The 27,548-nt window shown below is 53.4% G+C and overlaps 1 protein-coding gene across 1 annotated transcript; it reads left to right on the forward strand.

Moving 5' to 3' along the window:
- Positions 1-1,034: 1,034 nt before the first annotated feature.
- OTOP1 (otopetrin 1) lies at positions 1,035-27,289 on the forward strand (the record flags this gene model as incomplete). Its single annotated transcript, XM_081156731.1, has 6 exons — positions 1,035-2,091; positions 11,608-11,744; positions 12,696-12,754; positions 18,562-18,692; positions 21,525-22,456; positions 25,902-27,289. The coding sequence occupies 6 exons, from the start codon at positions 1,035-1,037 to the stop codon at positions 26,070-26,072; spliced, it is 2,487 nt and encodes an 828-aa protein (XP_081012857.1). The 3' UTR covers positions 26,073-27,289.
- Between the last annotated feature and the right edge of the window lie 259 nt (positions 27,290-27,548).

Below are 27,548 nucleotides of genomic sequence, written 5' to 3' on the forward strand. Positions count from 1 at the left end.
CAGCAGGCTGAAGGTCTGAGGGTCGGAGGGTCAGGGAGAACCCCGGGCACCCCGCCCTCAGCTCCTCTCGGTCCAGAAGCAGCCCCTCACCCCTTGTAGTGGGGGAGAGAGGATCTCTTTTCTTGGGAAGTAGCTCGGGTGTCATCCACATTTGGGCATCAGGGCGTCTCCCAGCAGCCACCCAGGTAGGTACAGCGGACGGAGGGACGCACGTAGGCGCAGGAAGACACGCCCTCCCCTAGCCATAGATCTAGGGACGGCCACCAGCCCCGAGAGACCAAGAGGAAACGCACCGCGGAAAGAAGCGGGACGGGCACGGACAGACCGCCGGGCGGGACCACGCGCGCGGACACCCCCAGGCTCACCTGGGCCCCCGAAGCCCCGGGACGCGCGGGGCAGAGCCACGCCCCCAGCGCCCACTCCCGGGGCGCGCTCCCGACGACCCCCCTCCCCACCCGCCCCCACCCCCACCCCCACCCCAAGCCGGCGGGAGGCGCCTGTCCCTCGCCTGGGTTTCGGGGGCTCCCGGGCGGGCGCCCTGGGACCGGAGCTGCAGGACGCGCGGCCGTCGGGGGCGTCGGGGCAGGACTGGCTGCGGCGGGGCGGCGGGGCGGCGGGGGCAGGGGAGGCTCGCGTGGGTCGCGGAGGGGGCGGGAGGGCTGCCCGGGCATCGCGGGTGAGGGGAAGCGGGCGGTGCGCATCGGGAGCGCCAGGGGTCAGCCGGGGTCAGCCGGGGTCAGCCGGGGTCAGGCCGGGTCAGCAGGGTCGGGGGCCACGGAAAGTGGACCCGGCGAGCACCCCGACTGGGTGCAGGGGGCGCGCGAGGGCGAGTCCAGGAGGAGGTTGACCGGAAGGGGCGTCGGGGCGAGGGCGAGGGCGAGGGCGAGGGCGAGGGCGAGGGCGAGGGCGAGGGCGAGGGCGAGGGCGAGGGCGAGGGCGAGGGCGAGGGCGAGGGCGAGGGCTCGGCCAGGGGCCGCAGGTGGGGGCGGGACCGCAGACGCCCCGGGACTAGACTCGGTGGGGGTCACTCAATGATGCCCGAGGACCAGGGCGCGCCTGCCTCTCCCCGGGGGGCACGGGGCGGCCCCGACAGCACGTCGTCGGCGCCCGCGGCCCGCCTGCAGCCCCAGGTCCTGGCCGAGGGGTCCCCGGCTCCCCCGGCTCCCCCGGCACCCCCGGCTCCCCAGGCACCCCCGGCACCCCCGGCTCCCCCGGCACCCCCGGCTCCCCAGGCACCCCCGGCACCCCCGGCTCCCCAGGCACCCCCGGCACCCCCGGCACCCCCGGCTCCCCAGGCACCCCCGGCACCCCCGGCTCCCCCGGCGCCCCCGGCTCCCCAGGCACCCCCGGCGCCCCCGGCTCCCCCGGCACCCCCGGCTCCCCCGGCTCCCCCGGCACCCCCGGCTCCCCAGGCACCCCCGGCACCCCCGGCTCCCCCGGCACCCCCGGCACCCCCGGCTCCCCAGGCACCCCCGGCACCCCCGGCACCCCCGGCTCCCCAGGCACCCCCGGCACCCCCGGCTCCCCCGGCGCCCCCGGCTCCCCAGGCGCCCCCGGCGCCCCCGGCTCCCCAGGCACCCCCGGCGCCCCCGGCGCCCCAGGCACCCCCGGCTCCCCAGGCACCCCCGGCTCCCCCGGCACCCCCGGCGCCCCCGGCTCCCCAGGCACCCCCGGCGCCCCCCGCGCCCCCGGCTCCCCCGGCGCCCCCGGCACCCCCGGCTCCCCCGGCACCCCCGGCTCCCCAGGCACCCCCGGCACCCCCGGCTCCCCCGGCTCCCCCGGCTCCCCAGGCGCCCCCGGCGCCCCCCGCGCCCCCGGCCCCTCCGCGCGGCGCCCCCCGCGCCGGCGTCCCGCAGAAGCTGGCGGAGGCGCTGAGCAGCCAGTACGGGCTGAACGTGTTCGTGGCGGGGCTGCTGCTGCTGCTGGCCTGGGCCGTGCACGCGTCGGGCGTGGGCAAGGGCGCGCTGCTGTGCGCGCTGACGGCGCTGATGCTCCTGCAGCTGCTCTGGGCGCTGTGGTACGTGGGCCGCCGCGCGCGCCGCCGCCTCCCCCGGCCCAAGGACGCGCAGGCCGGCGCGCGCTGGCTCCGCGGTGAGTCCCCCCGCCGCGCTCGGCCCTCCTCCCGCCGTCTGTCTTCCGTCCGTCTTTCCGGCTCCCCGCTCCTGCCGTGCCTTCCTCTCCTCGGTCGCAGACCCCCTCCGTCTGCGCCCAGGCTCTCGCCTCACCTCCGCGTCAGGGCCGCGATGACACAAACCTGCGACCGCTCCCCTCCGCTCAGCCCCGCAACCCTCCCGCGGCCCCGGGATGGACCCCACACCCCACCCGCGCTCAAGGCCCCGCAGGCCCAGGTCCCCTCGCTCTGGGCTCCGGCCTCAAAGGCCGTCGGTTCCCGGCACCGCAGTTCATGTCCCATGACTTCGCACACTCTGTGCCCTCCCCTGGAATGCCTCTCACCTGCCCGCTTTCCAAGGCAGGGCTCGGGCCCTCCCTCCAGCGTCTCCCCGATTCTTCCCAGCCCTGTTTTTCCCAACTACCCCCACCTTGGAGGTTCCGACCACAGTCCTCCACCCCTGGCTCTGCCAGAAGCTCATCCCTCAGCCCTAGAGCCACCTCGGGGCCTGGCCTAGAGCAGGTGCTAAGAAAATGCAGGTGAGGCCAGTGAAATAATGAACGAGCAGGTAACGGTTGGGGCGGTGGGGGATAGAGGCGCTTGCTAGGTACTCACAACATACTGATTGAAGCCTTGTCAAGATAGGAACTGCCCCCCCCCAAGGAGCTTTCACCCTTGAAAGGGAGATAGACATGGTGCAGGTCAAAGGCGGGGGGGGGGGGGCGGAAGGGGGGGCGGGGGGCGTCTGTGGAGAAGGTCCCTGTCTAGGAACCTTCGTGGGAGAGGCCAGGTATAGACACATCACACATCCACTTGGATGTTCCTGTTTAAACCTGAGTTTAAATCTCGCTTAGAGTGGGCCTGCCTTTCTCTCTCCTTGAGTGACCTTGAGCAGGTGTCTTAATCTGCCCACCCCCTAATTTCCACATGTGTAGCGCGGGAATCACACTTAGCAGGACCAATGCCTGCTGGGTGCAGGGCGGGTGCCCAGCTCACATCCATTCTTCTTCCGGCCCCCCTTCCCTTCGAGTGTCGGCCCCAATGCCACCTTCACCCACCTGCTCACTCCAGGGCCCATCCCGGCTCTGTGTGGAGCCCTTTGGGCCCTTGTCAGTTTCTGCCTTGTGCTGTGACTCCTCGGATAGGAGCCCTGTCATCCGGATGAGATTTTAGATTTCTTAGGCTCAGGGACTGTGTCTAGTTCATCTTGACTTTGGAAAAACTGGACACAACTCCAGGGTGGCCCAAATTCATGTTCTGAAGACGGTTGTTTTAGGGAGATGCATGGCTTGGTGACTCCCTGTGAATGGCAGTGATCCGGTGCCCTATCAGACAAACAAATGGAAATGAATAAATGTTATTTTGAGGCTATTGACTTACACAGGCTAAAAAGTGTTAGAAACGCAGGCTTTTGACCCTGTGCTTCCCGTAGTAGTGGAAGGGTCCTTTCTCTGTCCCTCCCTCACTTCCTCCCTCCTCCCTCCGCCTGTCCTTTCTTTTTCCCTTCCTCCGCCCTCCTGGTCCATTCCTTCCTTTCTCCCTCCCCCCTCCCCAACCTCTCTCCCTCTCCCCCCTGTTTTTCCTCGCTCTCTCCCTCCTTCCTGGAAGGCTCTCGGCATGGGGCCTGAGTAGGTGGGTTGAACGAATGGTGTAGCCATTTCTGAAGATTGGGAAGACCAGAGGGGTTTGGAGCAGAAGTGAGGATGGAGAGTCAGGGTTTCTCTTGTGGACATGTTACAGTCTGAGATGTCTGTTAGATGCCAAGCGGTGACAGAATAAATGAGGCAATAGAGAGAGCGTGCACATAGTAGGTGCTCACTAAACAGCGGCTGTTTAGACACTTAGCACGTTGCCCCGTAGTAACATATAACCCTTCAAATGAAGCGTGTGCGTAATGGAGATGGCGCTGGCCACGGAAGGCGTGGCTTGGTGTCTGGGCTCCATCACCATCGCCTTTCTGAGTCCCGGTTTCCTCATCAGTAAAAGAAGAACCCCCACCGCCTCTCAGGGAGGGGCTGGGAGGTGTCTAGGGAACACAGTTGGCAAAGCACCGTCCATCCCTCTAAATGAGCTGTGGCTCCTCAAAGAATCAAGAGGCCAATTATCCCAAAGGAATGTCGGGAGGTCCTGGTGCCAGCCAGGGGACTTGCCCTCAGCCCTAGCAGGGGCTGAGGTTTCCCTGGAATTCTAGCTGGAAAGACGGGTTTGACTCACCCTGCCCTGGCTTCCGTGGCCGGCTCAGAAGTCTGCGGCCCTGAGAAGGAGCCAACCTGTGGGATTCCGGGCGCTGAGGTTTTCTAGAAAAAGTTGTCGGGGCTCGGTTGTGAGGCTTTTCTTGGAGCAAGAAATATTCTGTGCCACCTGCTGGGTGTGAGAAAGTGAGGACTTCTGTTGACTGAGCACAAAAAAAAAGTTTTTTGTGCTTTTTAAAAAATATATATCTTTATTTCAGAGAGAAGAAGTGAGAGGGAGAGAGAGAGACAGAAACATCAGTGATGAGAGAGTCATTGATCGGCTGCCTCCTGCACGCCCCTGACTGGGGATCGAGCCCACAACCCGGGCATGTGCCCTGACCGGGAACTGAGCCGGGATCTCCTGGATCCTAGGTCGATGCTCAACCCCTGAGCCATTCCCAGCTGGGCGAGCACAAAAAGTTTATTCAAGGGTCTTAGAGTTTGCAGACATAGAACACAGGTAGGCAAAAACCCAGAGGTGTTCCAAAGCAGGAAGAAAAGTCCAGAGTTGTTAGAGTAAAAGTTATGTACTTGAGAATAACCAGTCCTGCATCATTAGCCCCTGACTTGGTCCAGCACGGTTGTCAGACAGATGCCAGGGGTCTGGCTGATGGATGCCAGGTGGTTTGGAAGCTTGTGGCGGGAGATCTGCTTCCATCCTGAGTCCTGTATGGGAGCTACCTGAGGGTCCAATGTCTGTCCTGACTGATACGCAACGGGCTGGTGGATATCTAGGTATTAGCACAACACTGGGAAGTTCAAAAGTTTAAGTTCTCAGGCTGGTTAAGACAAGAGAAAGGACTGTTTCCTCATACCTCAACGTTCACAGCGTTAATAACTTGATTTAAATGACTTTTATATTTGCCGTCTTCACTCTTTCCTCACTTCCTTTGAAACAAAAAATATTGGCCTGTTCTTTAAAATCTGGTAGAAATGATGGATTATGAATCCAGCTCCTCTGTTTGCTAAGAGTCTGGCTTCTTTGGGAAGAAACGACAGCAGCCTGGACGGGTCCTGCAGCCCAGTGCGTGCAGTGACGTGAAATCTAGAAAATAGCTGTTTCATCTCATTAGCGACCAGGACCTGTTTCTACTCTCTTAAAAGATGGCAGTGGGAAAGGTAGCTTTTTTTGTCTTGTTTCTGTCCTCTCTCAAGCCCAGAGAAGTGTTATTAACACAAAATGATGGACCGAGGACAGTAAGAACGACAGCCACGTGTATCGGGCGCGTCTGGAAGGCTGGTGCCTCGGAAGCATTGGCCCAGCTCTTTGTCACGTGTGTGTGTGTGTGTGTGTGTGTGTGTGTGTGTGTGTCTGAATAACCCCCCTCAGAGTTACTGTTTTTACAAGATCAGCTTTTTACATAGAGCTTTTTTCTTAAAACAGGGTACACGACCCATTGCACCTCTGTCCAGTGGGCCATCCTGGGTGGGAATGGGCTGCCCAGGGCACTCTGCTCGTTGCCCCGTAAGGGACTAGAAGTGAGGGGGCAGAGTTTGCTGCTTATAGATCAGCCGGGGGGGGGGGGGGCTGTAGGAGCTGTGGATATACAGGTCGGCAACGCAGTGGTGGGTTTTGGAAGCAGACTGTGTCCATGTGCGAGAAGGGGAAGGTTGCTGAAAGAGATGTGTGAGGAGGGTGAGACGCCATGGGGCGTGGTGGCAGAGATGGGGTGGGGTGAGGGGCAGGGACCACGGCTGCAGGGCACAAAGGCTGTGGGGTACAGAGATGCACTGTCCCTGTGCTCAGGGAGCCCGAGGTCTGGCAGTGCAGCCAGGACTGACGAGAAACCCCTCTGCTTATGTCCAGGCAGATGGAGCAAGTTCATGGCCACTGGCCTGGGCTCCACCTTGTCTGCTGCCCCCTCCCCCCCCCCCCAGTGCACGCTCATCTTCTGTGATAGCCTCGCTCCCCTTCCCGGCAGACCCAGCCCTCCCAGCCCCTCCTTGCTTCCCTGTCCGTCCTGGGTGTGTCCCAGGCTAGCAGGCCCTGTATCCGTGTGTCCCAGCAGTTCTCGGTTCTCTATTTATGAAACAGCTTCACTGAGACATAGTCACCATAGTCCACGATTCACCCACTGAGAGCGCACAACCCCGTGGCTTTTACTATATTCACAGGTGTGTGCAGCCGTCGCCCTGGTCAGTTTAGAGCATGTTTATCATCTCAGAAAGGAACCCCTGCCGGGCCGGCGTGGCTCAGGTGGTTGAGCCTGAGCTTGTGCACCAGGAGGTCACTGGTTCGACTCCGGTCCGGGCACAGGCCCAGGTTGCCGGCTCGATCCCTGGTAGGGGATGTGCAGGAGGCAGCTGATGGATGCTGTGTCTCTCTCATCAATGTTTCTATCTCTCTAACCCTCTCCCTTCCTCTCTCTCTCAAGAAATCAATTAAAAAATATTTTTAAAAATCCCACAAAGTAGTTTTAAAGAACATGAACCCATTACCTTCAGCCATCATTCCCCTATACCTCTGTGCCCCCCTAGTCCCAGGCAACCGGGGGTCTACTTTTGGTCCCTAGAGTCGCCTCGTCTGGACATTTCCTGTAGGTGGAATCATATGACGTCCTCTGCGTGACTAGCGTAATGTTTCCAATGTCACAGCAATTCCTGAGGTGGGTGCCGTCCCCCCACTTAGCAGACCAGGAAGCTGCCCGGGGTTCAGAAGGAGGGCTGAGCCCCCTTGTTGGCAGCATTCGAACAGAGAGAGAGAGGAGAGGAAAGAGCTCCTTGCTCCAGGGTGGATGGTATGATATTAGCGGGTGACGGAGAAGGCACAGTCCCTTACGTCCATCTGGCCTCTGGCTTCTCCATGGAGCAGCATGACTTTGGGAACGTGCAGGGAGCAGCAGAGGAGGGAGCCAAGCCTGCGGCATGGAGACGACCTTTGTGGTGACTGAGCAGGACCTTAGGTCTGGTTTTGTTCACCTGCCAGGACTGAGCTCCCTTTCTGTGCCAGGCACTGGCAGGGCTGGGTGGCGGGGTGCACAGGCCTGGCCCTGCAGGGACGGGGTGGGGGTGGGGGTGCGGGGGAGGGCGAGGATGACACAGCCAGTGGGGGGCAGCTGACCTGGTGGCTAAGAGCGCGGCCCCCCGGCAGGGCATGGAAGGCACTCGGCGTCCTGCTCCAGGGTCCCCCCACTTCCGATCTCTTCCAAGGAGATAGACCCTTGGAAATCGCCTCCTTCCCTCTTCCTGCTCCTCTGGTCCCCCGTCCCCCGGTACCCATCTCTTTGCCACGAGACCTTTGAAAGGCTCTACCTCCCCGCTTCCCCCAGTCCCACTCCGGCTTCAGTCTGTACCACAGGTCTCTACAGAGCCTGGAAATCACACTTCACAGTTTGTCTCCATCCATTTGGGTTTACTGCCTCGTCTCTTGTTCCTGTTAATCTGTTTGTCTGTCTACTGCACTATCCATCCACCCATCCGTCCATTGCCTCCCTCCCTCCCCTTCTCTCCCTCCTTCCCTGCGGCATGCATCCGCCCACCTCTCCAACCTTTGCCAAGTCTGTTGCCCACTATTGCCCACTCCTCTGTGCTCCCCTAACTGCGAGGCCTGCTTGTTTGGCTAAAGCCCTGCGTCATGGGGATGCAGCTCATCTCTGATCCTCAGAGAGCCCATTTCTGACCTCCGGTCATCACCCTCAGCCTTCTTCCCGCTCTGCTTCTCTGAACTCAGGCACGTAAATGTCCCAACACATCTTCTCTCTTCATTTATTTGTTTATTTTCCGCCTTCCCCACCTGAATGTTAAGCTCACTGAGGGCAGATACTTTCTTTTATTGACTTTTTTATATCTCCAGTGCCCAAGACAGTGTTTGGACCAGCGTTGGTGTTTGACAAATAGTTGTTGAATGAATTATATTTTGCATATCTTCAGGTATCGTTCTGTCTTTTGCCCTGACAAGTGGGCGGCACCTTGGCTGGGAACAGGGCTCGCGAGCTGCAGTCCTTTCCTTGCCTGGACTCCAGCTCCAGTTCCTCCTCCGCCGGGCCCTGGTTTCCCAGGCTGCAGATGAGAAGTCTGCGGCCGGTGCTTCCCTCTACACTTGGTGCACACCCCAATTTGTGCAATATCCTACCTGTGCTTGTTTGTTTCCCCTGCAATCTTGTTGCTTTACCTTTGAGCCCCTGGCAAATGCCTCATGCACAATATTTGTTGTGTAAATATACGGGTGAACGGATCCATGGATGATGGATAGATGAAGGAAGAAAGGACTTCAAGACTGAGAAGGCACCTGATGTATTTATCACAACTCTTGAAATGTCAGTGATAGGGATGTTCTAGATCGGTGGTTCTCAAGGTGGGGTCCCAGGCCAATAGTATCAGCTCCACCTGGCAGCTTGTTAGAGATGCAAATTTGGGGCTCCACCCCAAATCTAGTTAATCAGAAACTCTAGGGTGGAGCCCAGCTCTCTGTGTTTTTAAAAAAAATATTTTTTATTGATTTTAGAGAGTGGAAGGGAGAGGGAGAGAGAGAGAAACATCAGTGAGAGAGAGCAACATCTATTGGCTGCCTCTTGCACGCCCCCTACTGGGGATCGAGCCTACAACCCCGTTTCACTGGGCATGTTCCTGACCAGGAATTGAACTGGTGACCCTTGGGTGCATGGGATCATGATGCTCAACCAACTGAGCCACACCAGCCAGGGCCCAGCTGTCTGTGTTTTAACAAGCCCTCTGGGTGATTCTGATGCATGATCCATTTTGAGAGCCACTGCTGTGGACCAATCTCAGCTCATAGATGGGAAAACTGAGGCTGGGAGCATGGAAGTGATCTGTCTGAACTCACTGGACTGGTGCCCACGGCCCCATAGCTGCAGCCTGTGACCCTGCCACCCCAGCCACCTGCCTCACCTCCTCTTGCTCCATCTCTTTGTAATCAGAACGAACCATGTATTTGTCCCGAGATTTCAAAGCACTGCGATTGAATCTCCACTCTTACAAAGTTTCTGATTTCACTGGGGGTTTTCCAGGATTTAAGAAAATGTGACTTCGAGTGGTTTCTATAGGGCTTTGAGCACAGGCAGGGAGCCAGGCGGTTGCATTACTGCTCGCGGAGCTCCTTGGGCTGGGCTGTAATGCTATAGCTCCCTGCTAGGCCCCCCGCGCTCACGCCGCGAGGCACGTCACACACGGGCCCGTCTCCCCCACCCGTGGGAGAGACGTGCGAATGGCGGTCACAGTTGGCCCGCGAGAGGGATTAGGAGCTTTGATGTCCATCGAGGTCCTGTGATCACTGTGTTTTTCTTGCTGATTTCTTCATTTGTTACAAGTTTCTAATTGATGTATTTTGTGCATTCTTTATCAGTCTTTTTCTTATATGCATATTTTTTGTTTGTTTTTATTTTTTGGCCCAAAACCATGCTGGATAGACCATCAAAGAAAATTTCCCTTTTCACCTCATCAAAGAAAATTTCCCTTTTCACCCTCCCTCTCCATGTCACCACCATAGAGCCCTAACCTGTCATTAAAAAACAAACTTTCTATTTTAGCAAAGGTTTAGACTTACGGAAGAGTTGTGAAGACAGTACCGTGAGTTCCTGTATGCCTGTATGCCCCTTGCCTTTATTCTTTTAAAAAAATATGTTTTTATTGATTTTAGAGAGAGAGGAAGGGAGAGGGGGAGAGAGAGAAACATTGACTGGCTGCCTTCTGCAAGCTGGGCGTGTGCCCTGACCGGGAATCGAACCGGCAACCTCGCGGTGCGCAGGATGACGCCCAACCAACTGAGCCACACTGGCCAGGGCTCACCTTTATTCTTTAGAGAACAGGCTTTTAGGTTAGAGAACAGAGATTTCTGAGCAGAACAGTGACGCTCTTGGATGGATCCTCTTGGGGGAGAAGCTTCTAGAGGCCTGCTGTTGGACCCCCCAGTCTGTTGACTGTCATTTGTCAGGTCCTGGGATGTGCAAGGGGTGGGTGCAATGATGCAAACAGCACAGTGCTGTCTTCTAGTTTCAGCTTATAAGGCCAATGGTAGAATTTATTGTGTATATGTTATTTTTAATTGTGGTAAAATACACGTGACAAAATGTACCAACCTGATCATTTTTAAGCGCACGGTTGAGACCGTTAAGTCCATTCACATTGTGCTATTAATCTCCAGAACCCTTTCACCTTGCAGACCCCGTACCCATTAAACAGCAGCTCCCCACGCCCTCCTTGACCCCCCCTTTATGAATCTAACTGCTCATGGAAGTGGAATCATACAGATCTGTCCTGTTTCACTTGGCATAGTGTCCTTGAGGTTTGTCCCTGTGGCTGCACGTGTCAGTGCCCTTCCACCCTAAGGATGGCCGACCGTGAGGACAGACTGCATTTTGCTCATCCAGTCGTCTGCTGGTGGGCACTGGGCGAGCTTCTGCCTTTTGGCTACTGTGGGGAATGCTCCATGGACATGAGTGTAGAAGTTTCCCTTTGTGTCCTTGCCTTCAGTGCTTTTGGGTATATGCCCAGAGGGTGGAATTGCTGGCACCCACAAATACTTTTTTTTTTTTTTTTGAGAAACTGCCATACTGTTTTCCACAGTGCCTGCGCCACTTGACATTCACATCAAAAGTGCGCAAGGGTCCCAATTTCTCCACATCTTGCCACCAGTGTTACCCCCCCCCCCCCCAGCCACCCTGGTTGGGCAGTTTCCTACTGAGCAAAGCTGCTGAGATCCTTTCATGTGTTAATTAGCCATTTGTTTTCTTTGGCGAAATGTCTCTTGGAGTCCTTTGCTCGTTTTTTTTTTGTTTGTTTGTTTGTTTTTTTGTTTTTTTTTTCCAGTTGGGTTGCATTTTCTGTTGCTGTTAGAGTGCAGTTCTTTGTCGATTCTTGGATACTCACTGGGCAGATGTGCTTTATCAGTATTTGACACTGTCCTCTGATGTACAAGTTTTTCTTCTTTGTTGTTTTGATGTTGCCCAATTCATCTATTTTTACTTTTGTTGCCTGGCTTTTGGGGTCACAGTCAATAAATCCTTGCCAAGTCCAACATCGTAAAGGTTTCCCCCTGTGCTTTCTCCTAAGAGTACTATAGCTTTAGGTTTCGCATCTAAGTCTTTGGCTCATTTTGAGTTAATTTCTGCGGATAGTGAAAGGTAAGGGTCCAGCTTCATTCTTTCTCACCATCCTTTGTTGAAATGACTGTCCTTTCTCCATTGACTGGTCTTGTCACCCTGTCAAAAATCACGTGACCACATATGTGAGGGTTTAATATAATTTATTTCCAAATGATATCCATGAATAGTAATACTTATATGTGGTCTCTCCCCCCAAATTTAGGTAGTATCACCCTGTTTGCTGTCATCACCATCATCCTGGGGTGCCTCAAAGTTGGGTACTTCATTGGATTCTCTGAATGTCTATCAGCCACCGAGGGCGTGTTCCCTGTCACACACGCAGTCCACACGCTGGTGCAGGTAACCCCACTATTTATTCAGGTCGTCTCTGTATCCAGGGTGAATGAGGTGGGGTTCGTGCAGCATGAGGGGGCCTCGAGTCCACCTCTGAGGCTCCGTCCCTAAGCTGCCTCGATGTGAAATGGGACCGTGTCCCTCGGCCATCTTTGCAGGCATCCTATGGGGCAGAACTGGTACTGACCAGGAGTCGGGAAATTTTGCCAAGCCAGTCTCCGCCAGAAAAGGCTGGGGGCAATTTTAACAGAACAGTTTTTTTTTTTTTTAAATTTGTTTTGATTGATTTCAGAGAGAGGAAGAGAGAAGGAGAGGGAGATAGAAACATCAATGATGAGAGAGAGTCATTGACCGGCTGCCTCCTGCAGGCCCCCTGCTGGGGATCGGCCCCAAACCCGGCATGTGCCCTGACCGGGAATCGAACCCTGATCTCCTGGGTCATAGGTATCAGACGCTCAACCACTGAGCCACGCCGGCTGGGCCAGAGCAGTTTTATTGAGGTATAATTCACATGCCGTACAAGTCACCCATCGAAAGGGTACAGTTTAGGGTGTAGTGTGTGCAGCCAATGCCACGGCCTGCTTTAGAACACTCCCATCACCCCCAAGAGAAACCCGGGCCCTCACAGTCACACCTCCGGGTCGTTGGAACACTTCTATTTTGTTTGTCTACTTGTCAATTAAAATCTTTTAGAAATGTGTGAGAGGCTCTTTCTTGGCGTTGGTCAGCTGGGTGTGGCTCAGAAGTAAGGATTTGATGTAAACAATTTAAATATATAGCTCAGAATCAGAAAAATCCCATGCTGGAAAAGGAGCTTAGAGGGGCCGCTAGTGTGGCTTCCTCCCATCCTGAGCAGAAACCCCAGGTGTGGCTATCGGAGTTTTACAGCTTCTGAAGTGTTCACACATAGTGACAGCTTCCCGCTGATGCACCCTTCTCTTCTTTATTTTCGTCTAGGTGTATTTTCTTTGGGGCCATGCAAAGGACATCATCCAGTCATTCAAAACCCTGGAAAGGTAAACACCGTGGGCCAGTGCTTGACATGTTGAACTTGGGGTTCCTTTATACAAAACAGAACTTGCCAGTGCCATCTTGCTTGGGTTGCGAATCTGAGACCAACATTCCCCTCCATCCTGACAAGCAAAGCCTTCCCTCGTGGCTGGAGAGGAGGCCCTCTGACCTTCAGTCCCTTCCTGGGAACAGCTCTGCAAGTACAATGATGTGGGTTTGAATTTCCACTCCACCTTCTTAGATATTTCCCCTTCATGACCCTCAGTCTTCCTCATCTGTAAAATGGACAGAATAGCTTAGGCAGCCTCTCGGGACTGAATGAGGTAATTGACGTAGAGCCTGGGCCGGCACACACAAGTAAGGACTCAGTAGGTGTTGGGTCTGTTATTACCTCCCCCCCCCGGGATTGTGAGGGTCAAGGGAGAGAGTCCACAGGATCGTGAGGCAGATGAAGCAACGTATCGTTACCATGCAGGACAGCCTTATGTGCCCACACACAGGTAATCAAGGGCTCAGCATTTGCTTTCTGGAGAGATCCCATCTGCCAGTGAGGAACAGAAAACTCCCCAGTACCGACTCTAAAGAGATTGATTTATGTTAATAGACTAACCAACCTCATTATGCAAAAAAAAAAATACCAGCCTTCACAAGCTGTTAGGCATTTGTTGAGCTCCTACTGTGTGCAGGGCCTGCAGCCAGCCCTGTTGGGGATGTGCAGTGACAATGGCAGAGACATCCTGGATGTGAGTGTCGTCCAGTCCCCAGAGCAGTGCACTGACTGGCAGCCTGCATTACTCCCTGTGCAGCCCCAAGCGGTGGCCTTGGCAGTGATCTCTGACCCCAGTCTTAATGCAAGAAGGGAGGGAATGGCAGGGGAGAGGCCAGAAGTGGGCACCAATTCTGCCTGCAGGGGAGGGGAATGGCCAAATGGGGCCGCATGGACAAAGCAGGGACCAATGCGGTCCAGGCCCCAAGGACCCAGTGAAGACGACTTGAATTGTCTCTCTGAGCAGGGCAGAAACTTCCACAGCCATCCTCACGTTTAATCGCTGTGAGGCTCTGTGAGGGTAACCATGGTAACTGCACTGTCTGTGTCATGTGATGAGGCAGCAGGTTCCTGCAGGTGAGGGGATCCCCCCAGGGCAGCGGGGGACCTGGGATTTCATCCCTGTTGTCTCGCCTCTTACGCTGGGGATCGAGGAGGACCAGTGAGTCACCCCCCTTCCTTCCATGGGCAGGCAGGGCTCAGCTCGCAGCTGGAGGACACTTGGAGTTTTTATTCTCGGGATGTGGGTTGTGCTTCACCTACTCTGCAGTTATTCTTTAAAAATTGCACTTTTTTTTTTTTTTTATAAAGTAGAATTTAAAATCATCATAATGCCACTGTTATGGACTGAATGTATGTCCCCCGAATGTGTATGTTGAAGCCTAAACCCCAGTGCGATGGTATTTGGAGGTGGAGCCTTTCGGAGGGAATTAGGGTGAGATGAGGTCATGAGAGCAGGGCCCCCGCGATGGAATTAGTGCCCTTATAAGAAGAGGAAGAGGCACCAGAGCTCACTCTCTCTCTCTGTGCAGCCAGAGAGGCCTTGTGAGGACACAGGGAGAAGGCGGCTGTCTGCAAGCGAGGAATAGAGCCCTCACAAGGACCCTCCCCGCTGGCACCTTGGCCTTGGACTCCGAGCCTCTAGACCTGTAAGAAATAAGTGCCTGCTGCTTTGTGAGAGCAGCTGACTAAGGCAGCCACTCCCCAGAGGTTACTACTGTGAACATTGTGGTCAGTTTCTTTCCAGCCTTTTTTCCACGAATAGATGCATTTTGTTCCTTTCTCTTGTCACAGCTGTGGTCCTGCTCCTCTTGCTTTTCTTTTTCTTTTCAGTTGGCTGTTAACCTCTCCCCCCCATCAGTCTTTTTCTACCCCATGATCTTTATTGATTGCATCGTATGCCATTGCCGTGGTTCCTCTAACCAGTATCCTGCTGTGCTAGTCAGCTTGGGCCGTCATAACAGAAAATCACAGACCGGGCTCCAACAGCAGAAGCTTATCACCTCACAGCTCTGGAGGCTGCACATCCAAGGTCAAGGTGCCAACAGGGGTGGGTTCTGGTGAGGCTTCTCTTCTTGGCTTGTAAAGGGCCACCTTCTTGCTGTGTCCTCACATGGCCTTTCCTCTGGGCAGGGAGAGAGAGAGAGACAGAAAGAGAGAGGGAGGGAGGGAGGGAGAAGGGGGTCACTGGTGTCTCTTTCTCTTCTTATAAGGACACCAGTTCTATTGAATTAGGGCCCCACCCTTATGACCTCATTTAACCTTAATTACTTCCTTAGAGGCCTCATCTCTACCTACAGTCACATTAGAGTTAAGGCTTCAACATAGGAATTTTGAGGGGACACAGTCCATCACACCTACTGTCGGACAATTAATCTTTCTGTACGTTTGGTCGTTGTTATAAATAGTACTGGGATGAACATCTTCAGTAAGAAATATTTCTGAATGTCTCTGATTCTTTGCTTGGGTTAAATTCCTGGAAGTAGAATTGTTGGGAGAAAGGGTGAGATGTTTTAGACAAATGTGTGTTGAGTAGCGTGCGTGCCCCTAGGCGCTCCTGGCTGGAGAGAATGAACCTGCCCATTCTCCAAGCGCTCTATTTTACGTGTGTTACCTATGAGGTCCTCTCTCACAGTAGTCCGGTCGGTTACAGACAACAGGCTTGATCACGATCCCATTTAGCAGATGAGGAAACTGAGGCTCAGAAAAGCAAAACAAAAGTCCAAGGCCAGGCAGCTGGCCTGCGTCTCGCTGGGCAGGACCCAAATGTTGATGCCATTTCCCTGGCATTGCAGTGACCTCAGTGGCAGCTGGGTTTGCTGGGTGAGGCCTTTCTCTTTGCTTTAGTCACTTATTCAATCTCAGCCTCAGGACATTTGGGTTTATTCCCCTCCAAACAGAAAGGGCTCTTTGTATTTGCTTCCTAGACTTGCGCTGTCCAATACAGCAGCCGCCACCCGCCAGCCACCAGCTGCCACCCGCCACCCCCATGTGGCTACTGAGCACTTGAGTTGTGGCTCCTTCAAACTGAGATGTGCTGTGTATAAAACACACACCAGATTTCGGAGACTAGAATGACAAGCAAAATGTAAAATATCTCAGTAAGATTTTTTTGGGTATCGATGACATGTTGACGTCATAGTATTTTAGTTACATTGGGTTTAACAAAATAGTATTAAAATTATTTTCACTTGTTCCTTTTTTTACGATGAAAAAAATATGGCTACAAGAAAATGTAAAAGCATACGTGTGTCTTACATTATCTATTTTTGGACAGCGCAGCTCTAGGCCATGGGCCCGGGCATTGACCTCCAGGGTCTTTCATCCGAGGGAACTCTGAGGGGCAGGGACTTAGCCCTGCTTGGCCTTGCTTGTTGAGTGACTGGATACAATCTCTCCCTATCTCTGGGCCTTGTTTCTAAACTGGCCAGTGAGTGGTTTGAACCAGACCCGCATGCCGCTTGGTGTATCCTGTTTGCTTGGAGGACCAGGTGTAAAACATTTTTTAGTTACTTTAGGTTTTAGATTTAGATTTTCATAGAAAAACTGGAAGATCTGGCAATCCCAGATGTGCACGGCAACAAAGAGCTGGAGCTGAGTCGGGGTTGTCCCCTCTGTGTGGGGGCTGTCCCCTCAGTTTGCTGCAGTCCCCACCACTCCCTGATGTATCCCAGACCTGCTTTCTCCGTGAACATTTCCAGCCAGGCCCTGAGGCTTGAAGGCTCAGGAACTTGCCACCCCTGGACTTCCTGCTGCTTCTGCCCTTCAAGACCCGGACCCACCACCCCAAGCTTTCAGCACATTTGGGGCTTTCTCCTGATCCAAGAGTTCCTCTTCCCCGTTTGAGAACTTTTCTTTTCCCGAGGGTGAGGCTTAGCGGAAAAGTAATTTGAAAGCAGAGCTCAAACAGAATTTGAGATCAGAAAAGGGCCCTGGAAGTGTCTCTTTCTTGTGGCCTGGGGCTATGGGATCCAAGCATGAGCAAGGCAGCTGGTGCGAGGACATGCCGGACAATTTCCAGATCAAACCAACAGGAGACTGTCCCCCCGGCAGGACAGCCTGTGGCCACGGGCAGCACCCTCATCACCTCCACGGGCTCAGTGGGTCTGGGCTTGGACAACCGCCATTTGGACCAGGAAAGAGGAGACGAAAGGGGAGCTGTGTGCATTATAAGTAAAAGAAAAGCCAGCCAGGCCGAGGCAAACGGCATTGTGCGCGTCTGTGAAAGGCTCTGAGAGTCTATACAATGCTTCCCAGGCTCTCTCGGGGAGGCTGGCCACAATCCAGAGCAACCGGGCAAGCGAGGGGCCAGCAGGTGGGCAAACACCTGACTCAGACGCTCCTGGGAGGCTGTTTCCTTCCCCGGTGGCTCCTGTGCGCTACGTAGCTGCCAAAGGAAGCAAGGTTCTGCCTGCAGTCGCCGTGGGAGCCCCAGAGGGGTTGGCTGGTGTTAAAACTCAGAAGGGAGGGCAAGGTCAGGGTCGAGGACCCATTTACACTGTTTTCCTGCAGGCTGATCATGGACAAGCTGTTTGTGGTTGGACAGGGAGGGGGCGTGCTTCCCTTAGGCCTCTGCTCTCCAACTGAGGGACCATCAGTTACACGCCAGTTTCAAGGAGAGCCCCTCAAATCGCCAGTGTTTGCTGCACCTGCTACATGCAAGGCCCGTTGTTAACTGCCCTGAAAGCTGCCGATGTGAATACGTCTCAAACCGGCAGGCCGGGGGAGACTTCGGAGGTTTTGAAACAGGCAGTGCCCCACGGGGGCCGTATTCCCTACGCGCTTCCCCTCTGTTCCCCAGAGCCCAGCATCTACCTTCCGCTTCCTCCCTTTTCTCCTTCCATAAAGGCCACATGGCATAGAGACAAAAGGGCAGGACTCTGGGTAAGACTAGAACCACCCTGCTGCTTACTAACTCTTCAAGTCCCAACACCAGTACTTACTCTATGCATGACCTCACTTCTGAACCTATCAGAGACTCCAGAAGCTCAACGACATTGTCACAGAATAGACTTTTTAATGTTCCCACCCTGCCATCCTCAGTGGTTTAGGGTTTCATCCCATGCTGGTTGCTTCATGGTCACAATAAGGCTGCTAACACTCCAGCCTTCATGTGTATATTCAAGGCTGGAAAAGAGGGAAGAGTGACAGTAAGTCTGCCTTTCTTGTTCTTATCTCATTCGCTAAGAAAGCCAAAGCTTTTCAGCACCTCACATCCCAGTGGCTATGCCTAGCTGCAAGGGAGGCTGGACAGCAAGTCTCTGGCTTGATTCAGTGTGTTTAGAAGTTAGTGGCAAGGCAGAGTGGGTGGATGATTGTTGGGTTGGCCAACCAACAGCAAGGGCATACCCAACTCCAGATTTCCAGTGTAGCCCTTTCAGCATTCCCTCATCGGTCTTTTCCCTTCTAGAAGAAAGGGCTTGGGATAGGGTAGGGTTAGTTGCCTGCTTTTAACAAACTTTCATCCCTGTGGCCCTGACTCCAAGACCCAGTTTCTTTTTTGTCCCATAGACAATGAGTTGAGTTCTGGCAGGTTCCAGATTAAGGCGGAATGCCAAGACTGTGGTTTTGGTAGTTCCCGTGGAAGTGCCCCTCCCAGCCAGCCAGAGGACCCACCCAGAGCCTGAGCTGCCAGGTGAAACCAGGATCACGTCTGAGAAGGAGGCCTGTGTGCACACATGCGTGCATGCTCCACGTCTCCATCTCACCCCATGGGGCTTGGCGCTCCCCAGGGCTGCTCGAGAGCAGAGTCCTTGTGTTTTCCAGGTTTGGGGTGATCCACTCGGTGTTCACCAACCTGCTTCTGTGGGCCAACAGTGTCCTGAATGAGTCGAAGCACCAACTGAACGAGCACAAGGAGCGGCTCCTCACCCTGGGCTTCGGGAACATCACGATAGGTGAGTGCGAGAGCTGCAGTGTGGACTGTCGGGAAGGCTGCAGGGGCCAGATGTCCAGAGACAAGGCGCAGGTTCCAGAGAACTGCAGGGCCCGCCCGACTCAGCCCTGGCCGGACGATCCTCTGTTGTTGAAAATCTTTTCAAACCTCCCGAGCCTCTCCTCCTGGTTCCATAAGTAGGGTGCACTGAGCCTAATGGAAGGTTTCTTCAGTGACTCAGGGGCTTGTCAGAGCCAAGGGTTATCATCAGGATCACCACTGACATGGTCGAGGGCAGGATGGAAATGAATGTCTTTGTTTACAACTAGGGAAGATCGGCAGTTGCTTCTGACTGTATTTAATTAAGCCTTCATTCTTTCTACTAAAAGTATAGCTTTTAAAAATCCATAGACGTCTAATGGTAGGTCTTGGTTCATCGATTTTAGTTCATTTGAAGTTTGCATTGAGCTCTACTTTGCTTATAATTTTGGCCCGTCTTTACTCCCCCTTATTCCGATATGAGAGCCTGTAGCACTAATCTCTGTTTTCTTCCAAAGTCCTTTAGTGTTTATGAGCTGTGGCTGCGATAGCAGAACACTGGGGTAGAGAGGAACGTGGGCTAGAGGAAGGTTCAATGTACCGGGGACTGATGTCTCGGGTTTGGGTCTTGTTCCTGCCATGTACTAGCTGTGTGACCTTGGGAAGCCATGCAACCTCTCTGAACCTCCCTTTTCTCATTTGCAAAGTGAGGGGACGTGAACCATGTATGTTCAAAGAGCCCTTCCAGCTTCACTGTACTAATATCTATACTAACTGTACGACCCACGGAGAGCAACTGTAAACCTGCTTCCTCACCAGGGGGGTGGGGATGATGAATTCGGGGCACACTCTGGATTTCTGCACCACCCCCAACCAGCAGCCCACTCTTGGGCAGGCCCTTCTCTCTTCGGGCCTCATCTCCTCGTTGGTGTCAATGATAGTAACAGCAATGACAACGACGATAGAAACAAAGTTCTGCTAAGCGTTTGCTGAGTGCCTGGCACTGTTCCAGGCACTGGATGTGGCTCCTATAATTCGCTTCCAACACTCTGAGGCAGGCGGTGTGGACCTCACTGTAGGAACGAAGCCATTGCACCACAGAGAAGTTAAGTAACTGGTCCAAGATCGCACAGCAAATAAACGATGAAGCCAGGATTTGAATCCTAGCATTCCAGCCCCAGAAACCTCTGTGAATGAGGGAACTTGATTAATTTTTTAGAAAGGACTCCATCAGCTCTAACATTCTGTTAATTGAACCTTTCCCCTGATTCCTTCCCATCTCGCATGGCACTGCATTGGGTTACAAGTGGTGGGAAGCGCCTTCCGCAAAAGTGAGGGTGATGAATGCTACTCAGAGCTCCTCCACCTGACCTGGTAAATAATACATGCACATCATAAATCAAAACAGTGACGAAGTGCATAGAAATACATCCACAATCGTATCTACACAGAAATTCAGTGAAATGCAGTTACCACTTTGTTATTTCCTTGTAGTGTGCTCTTTATGGATAGCTGAGATCACACTGCATGTATTTTATCTTTATTTTGATTGCAGCCTGCCATAAGAAACAGACTTTACATTACAACCCAAATATACACACACTTACATGTGTGTACACAGATACTATGAATAATCAATATATCAGAGAACTCTCACATTTCTAATGTATTCAATTCCATTCATTTTATCTTATTTTATTCCATTGCAATTCTAGTCTGTTAAAAAATCGGTTGTTACTTTCTAAATTGATTTTACAACTGAACACTGGGTTGTGATAGGCATTGAAATACTGGATATAGAATTTTTGTGTACCACTGAAACACAACTTAGCTATAATTTTTAATGGGTGCCTCCTATCCCATTTAATTTATAGATTGTTACACATTGAGGTATTTCTCTCTCTCTCCCTCGCACACACACACTTTTACCTACAGCTTTAACTATATTTTGGATTTATCCCTTAGAATGGATTGGAATTCTAGGCCAAAGGCCATATTGACATCGTCTGGAAGGCTTTTGTCACGTATTTCATTATTTATTCATAGCATTTTCACTCCCAGCTATGAAACGTTTCTTTGTACCGTGGTGGCGCAAACGTGCCCCTCTGCCATCTGGGTGCCAGGGTGCCGGTCCCATCTGCTAGCATCGGGAATTCTCAAGAGGAAGATCTTTGCTAATGAGAAGGGCCTTTTCCCTCACAAAGTTATTTTTTAATAATAACTTTTAAGTCACCTATGTACATCGTGTTCACATCAAGAGTTTAGAAAATGCAGGGAAGCAAAATCTGTAAGAAAATAATATGTCGCGCACCAAAAACTCGCACAATGTTCGTGTTAATTTTATCTCAGTAAAGCTGGGGGGAAGGGACATATAAAAAGTTTCCTTTACTGAAAAAATAGAAAAGAAGAATCAGCTGCCATTTTCCTCCCAGGGATAACCATTGTTAACAGTTTTGTTTATGTCTTTCAGCATTTTCTATGTCTGCCTGTCATCTGTAGGTGTATAATTTACAAAAACAGAGTCACGCTCTGGCCTCTTTGGCCAGCTGCTTTTTTGGCTCAACAAACTCTTGTGAACACTTTTGTATGTTGATAAGTAAATTTCTACATTTATAATGGCTTTCTAATATATTATTCCAGTGTATGGATAAAACCGGATTCATGTAATCCATTCTCTTTCGGGGATGTTCGTGGTGGTCAGTTTAGCCGTGACATTCAACATGCAAACAAGCCATGAAACGAAGCTTCCAATCCATTGGGAAGCCCCAACCCGAACCCCCACTGAAAATGTCCTTGTGCCCGCCTGTCTCCCCAGAGCTGGATGACCACACGCCCCCGTGTAACTGCAGCCCCCCGACCCTCTGCTCCGCCATCTCCCAAGGGATCTATTACCTGTACCCCTTCAACATCGAGTACCAGATCCTGGCGTCCACGATGCTCTACGTCCTGTGGAAGAACATCGGGCGCAAGGTGGACGGCCCGCAGCGCCCGAGGATGCAGCTCCGCTTCCAGGGGGTGGCGGCGGGCTCGGCCCTGGGCCTGGGCGCGCTGGCCGCCACCATCGGGGTGGTGGGGGTGTACCTGGTCCAGATCGGCCGCTCCAGGACCCGGAGCGAGTCGGCGCTCACCATGTTCTACCTGTACGCCACGGCCCTGCTCGCGCTCATGGGCGCCGCGGGGCTGGCGGGCACCCGCATCTACAGGCTCGATCGCGAGCAGCCGCTCGACGAGTCCAAAAACCCGGCCCGCAAACTGGACGTGGACCTCCTGGTGGGCACGGCCTCGGGCTCCTGGCTGCTGTCCTGGGGCTCCATCCTGGCCATCCTCTGCGCCCAGGCCCGGCCCCCATACACCTGGTACAACCTGCCCTACTCCGTCCTGGTCATCGCGGAGAAGTACATCCAGAACCTGTTCATCATCGAGTCTGCCCACCGGGAGCCGGGGGCGCTGGCCGAGGACATCAGGACCCTGCGCGTGGTCTCGGTCTGCAACGGTGCTGGCCCGTCCCCCGCGCCCCCCTGCCTCAAGAGTGGAGCCGAGGCCGGGGACACGGCTCCCCCGGGCAGCCAGATGCCACCTGTGGTCAACGGAGACATGTGTCTGAGAGAAGGCAGTGGCCGAGGGGAAGCGGGGCCGAGCTGGGACGGGGCCCCGGGCCCCGCCTGCCGCTCCCGGTTCTTGCAGGGAAACGCCAAGCGGAGTGTCCTGAGGAACATTACGGCCTTTCTGTTCCTCTGCAATATTTCGGTAATCAAGTTTCTTATTTATTTGTTTGTTTGTGTATTTTTATTGATTTCAGAGAGAGGAAGAGAGAGGGAGAGAGAGAGATGGAAACATCAACAATGAGAGTCATTGATCGGCTGCCTCCTGCACGCCCCTGACTGGGGATCGAGCCCGCAACCTGGGCATGTGCCCTGACCGGGAATTGAACTGTGACCTCCAGGTTCATGGGTTGTTGCTCAACCACTGAGCCATGTGGGCCAGGCAAGTTATTTATTTTTAAAAAATCAATCCATTTCTGTGTCCTTTCCTGATAAGGAATGGAGGCAGCTTGTAATCAAAATAATTTAGTGTAAGGTTAAAAAGTCAGGCTGGAGTGCAGGTTTATAGTCTGCAAGTCCGGTGGGAGAGGGAAACAAGGGAAAAATGTAATACAGTGAGTGTGGCAAGAAGGGTGCAGGGAGGGGCTTCAGTGAGGAGGGGGTGCTTGAGCTGAGGCCTGGCCTTAATTAGGAGTGATTCTGGCTGCAATTTATAGGAAGCTTGACTAGAAGTGTCCTCAGTCTTAAAGACAAGAATTCTGGAGGTTGGCTTCCCAGGGTTGGCCTGGCAGCCGAACCCTATCATCCAGGATCCGGGCACTGTTCCCCTTTCCCCTCGACCGTGCTTGGTGTGGTGCTCATTGCCTCATGGTCATAAGGTGGCTGCAGCAGCACCAGGCATCGTGTCTGGTTTCGAGACAGGGGGAAGGAGGAAGTAACTGGTGCCAGGTGATGTCTTTCATGGGGCCACTCCTGGCTGCCAGGGAGGCTGGGGAAGTGGATGGTTTGCTTCCCAGCCAGTCACTCAATATTGTCTGCCTCAGCCTCAAGGAATGGTTGGAAGGTTACCAGATAGTCGAGGCAAGGAAAAGCCCTTTGGGCAGAGGGCACGGGATGTGCAAAGACACAGAGGCAAGAGAAACCATGGCCCCCTTGAGGAGCATCAAGTAGTTTAGCGTGAATTCTGTACGCGTTAAGCAGAGCAGCAGGGTGAGAAGTGGATGGAGGGTCCAGTTAGTGGGTCAGCCTGAGCAGAGCTGCATAAGCCTGGCTGTTCTGGTCCTTATGCTGAGGGCCTTCATTCTGCGTTTTGGAATGATCCCCTTAGCAGCAGCGTGCGGGCAGGATGGGGGGGTAGGACCGAAGGCAGGAGCCTGGAACAGATGCCCCTGCAGCTGCTCAGGGAGGGAACGATGAGAACTTGGACCAGGGGTGGAGGGAAGAGAGAGGAATACGGAGCCTTGAGTGTGGTGGGATTTGCCCTAGAGAACATGGAAGGATGGCAGGGCTTGGTGGAAAGGGCGAAAAGCAGCCCTTGGCCCCACACAGGCCTCATAAACAGAGGGTTTATGATCCCTCCTAGGGGGCAGATTTTATTTTAAGCATGCTGTGAAGAATCGAGAAGACATGATCTTATTTGCATAAAAATCTAATTTGGCAGCTGAGTGGCAAATAGACTCTAGGGCAAGTGTGGAAGCAAGGAGAGCGAGCAGTCAGGCGGCCACTGCAGTAATCCAGGCGAGAGGGGAGGGCAGTCGCCTGGACAGGTGGCGGTGGAAAGAAAAGGGTGACCTAGGATGTCACTTTGGAGGCACAGTTGTCAGGCACAGTCGTCAGGATTGGGTGGCAGGTGGATGGTCATGAGAGTCAGAGGGAAAAAGAGGTGATGCCTGGAGTTGTGACTGAGCAACTGGGAGGAAGATGTTGCTGTGAGAAGGGGGCAGTGGGGCAGGCACGTTGAGTTTGAGATGAATGTAGGCACCCAGGTAGCCAAGGGACACACGAGTCTGGGATTCTCGAGGGTGGACCAGGCTGGTGGTTTACACTGGGAAGTTGTGGGCTGGTGGCTGGTATTTACAGCTGGGCATGTTGTATGTTATAACCTGGCGAGGGTATAAACTTGACACTGGGGCTTGTGTGCAGAGAGGAGGACCCAGGAATGAGCCCCCGAACCAGCTAACATGAAGAGGCTGAGTGAAGGAGGAGGACCCTAGCCTGCCAAAGAGCCAGGGAGGAGCCAGCCGGGGGGGGGGGGGGGGACAGTAGGACCCTCCATGTCACAGAACCCAGATAACACAGTGGGATGGAGATGTGAAGCAGGGGGAGTTCTGGATGGAGATGTTAATGAAAGCCACAGGTACCAGCTATTGCTGCCTAAGAAATGACCCCTACACTTAGCAGCTTGAAACCATGCACATTTATTATTTCATGGTTTCTCCGGGTCAGGAACCCAATCCTAGCTGGTGCCTCTGCTCAGGGCCTCTCACTGGCTATTGTCAGCTCAAGACTTGACTGTTGGGTGGGGAAGGGATCTGTTTCCTAGGCCATTTATGAGCTATTGGCAGGATCTACTTCCTCGCTGGCTGCGGACCTGAGACCTCCCTCAGGTCTTGGCCACGTGGTCTGTCCACGGGGCAGCTCACAGTGCAGGGGCTGCTTCCTCTCTTGACAAGGGGACGAGCAAGATGGGCCCCAGGGTCCTTTGTAACCTAATGCCAGAAGTGACATCCCATCACTTAAGTCGTGTGCTGTTTGTTGGAAGCGAGTCACTAGGTTCAGCCCAACTGAAGGGGACAGGCTCCATGAGGATGTAACTCCAGGAGGCAGGGTCATGGGTCATCCGAGAGGCTGCCTGCCACCACGTGGAGTGGACAGAGCTGCAGGGGTGTGCAGCCTGGAAGAGAAATGGACCTGGGAGCCTGACAATGTAAGGGGAGATGGAACAGGGACAGGGCGACTGAGAAGGAGGGACCAGTGTGTAGGTCCCGTGAGCAACAAAAGAAATAGGTTATTGCTTTAGGTTTTGCAAATCAGTTGCCATTTTATTCTCCTCTGAGCCCTCGGAGATGGGTGTTAGCATCCCCATCTTACAGATGAGGAAACCGAGGCTTGAGGAAGTTACACTCTATAAGCAGCATGAACTCAGGTCTGTCTCCAAAGCACGTGCTCCTCCCCCTGGCCAGGGGGATGCGGGCAGGGTCCGGGCTGCCTTTAAGCCAAGGACAAGACAGACAGGAGACCACAGAACTCACAGCCCAGACCTGTGTGGCCGGGATGTCCAAGCACCAATGTTGGCACATAAAGGTGGGTCAACAGGCGACCTCTGCTGTAGGTAAACGTGGGGGCCCTGGGAACACAGAGGGCGTTCCTGCCCAGACTGGTTGGATCAAGGAGGGTTTGGAAGGGTGGTGTCTCAGGACTCAGGAAGGTAGGATTTAGCAGAGGAAAGCCAGGTCGTCCCCGATAGAGAAAGAGGCAGGAGCGAAGGCCTGGAGCCTGGGGAAAGAAAGGCCCTTTGGGGACTGTGCAGCTTCTGGCACAGAGGCTACTTGTCGCTATGACAGGTGGACTCAGTCTCCCTGGACAGGTGGGCCCCTGGGATTTGTTGGGCCCCCGAGGCAGTGGCGTGGACGGTCTCCCTTCTCTTACAGCTTTGGATCCCGCCCGCCTTTGGCTGCCGCCCTGAGTATGACAACGGACTGGAGGAAATCGTCTTTGGCTTCGAGCCCTGGATCATTGTGGTGAACCTGGCCATGCCCTTTTCCATTTTCTACCGGATGCACGCAGCCGCCTCCCTCTTTGAGGTCTATTGTAGGATGTAGTCTGCGGCCACATGAAAGGCCGAGTGAGCGGTGAAGGAACAGGAGCACGCCCGGGACCCCCGGGAAAGGCGGGCTGGCAAACACCGCCTTCCCACTCGAGGTCCGCCTTTTGTCTGCAGCGGCTGTTTCGTCACCACGGGGTGGCCCGTCACCCCGGATGCATGTAAACAAGTTGGGTCAAAATCAACGACGTGCCTGAAATCTGTCCTATTAGTTCATCCTGATCAAACCCAAGTTATTTAGCTCCTTCTAAATGACGTTCTCTGGTTTTGAAGATTGTGATCCCAGGTTGGAAAAAAAACCTTTGTCCAGTTTGTTTTTCACAGAAATCATTTCCTGTTTGCAGTTTATCGCGTTACTGCATTCCGCCTGTTACCGGCCATGTGCGCAGGCCAATCACGTACAGATTGAATCCTCCGCAGAGCGGCGAGTGTGGATACGAGCACATTCAGTCTATACTGCACTTTCTGAATGTGTTTAATTTTTGAACAGTTATTTTTATCATGGGATGGAAATTTGTGCGTAGATCAGTATAAAGACATATTTCTTACCTGACATTTGGGCACATTTCTGTTCGTGCTCATTTCAAAGTTTTAAAACATATATATTTTACTGTTCTCTCTCTCTCTCACACTATGAATACATATACATGCTTTTTTGTAGAAAATCTGGACATTCCAGAAGATTAGAGAGAAGAGACTCACCCAGGTTGCCACCAGCGTATTGACGGTCACTCTTTGACGTCTTGGTGTGACTGTGTTTCTTCTGGCCTGTGGGTGCGTCCTGTTCTCTGCATCGTCATTGTTACACTTGCCAGTGAGATGAGACAGCGTCGATTTTGTATGCATTTCCCCACCTAACAGTCCGCCATAAACCTTTCTCCCCTGCTGTTATAAATGCTTTGTAAATGCCACTTTCATACTGTACTGGAGTCCGCCAGGTGAATGTGCCATAACTAACGTAGTTTCCTTTTGCTGGCCTTAGAGTGTCTAGAAGTTTTAGTTTTTATAAGTGACTCTGCAGAAATCAACCACATTTGTAAAGCATTTTCAATATTCAGAACTGCTTCTTTAAGACACATACTTAAGATCAGAATGCCTGTTCTGAAGGTTATGAATATTTGAAAGCCTCTTATGGGATATTGACAGTTGGGAGGCCTTTGTGTATGTTTTTCCACACTTATTTTAAAATCATAATAAAGTTAGTTTACTTACTATAAATACAAATATCTTTTCATCTGATCGTGTGTGTTTTTTGGACAGCACAGGCAACGGGACATTAAGAAACACTGAATTTTTTACATGACTAAAATATTTCATGTTCATTTTAGAAAAAATAACTAAAAAATGAACAGATACATTAAAAACAAAGGAAAACATCATCCAGCATATCTTCCATCTAGGGCAGTGACTCTCCAGATGCCACATCTTGTTTCCCAGGGGACATATGGCAATGTTTGCAGACGTTTTTGATGGT

This window comes from Miniopterus schreibersii (genome assembly GCF_964146895.1).
Source record: "Miniopterus schreibersii genome assembly, chromosome: 1".
Lineage (NCBI taxonomy): Eukaryota > Metazoa > Chordata > Mammalia > Chiroptera > Miniopteridae > Miniopterus > Miniopterus schreibersii.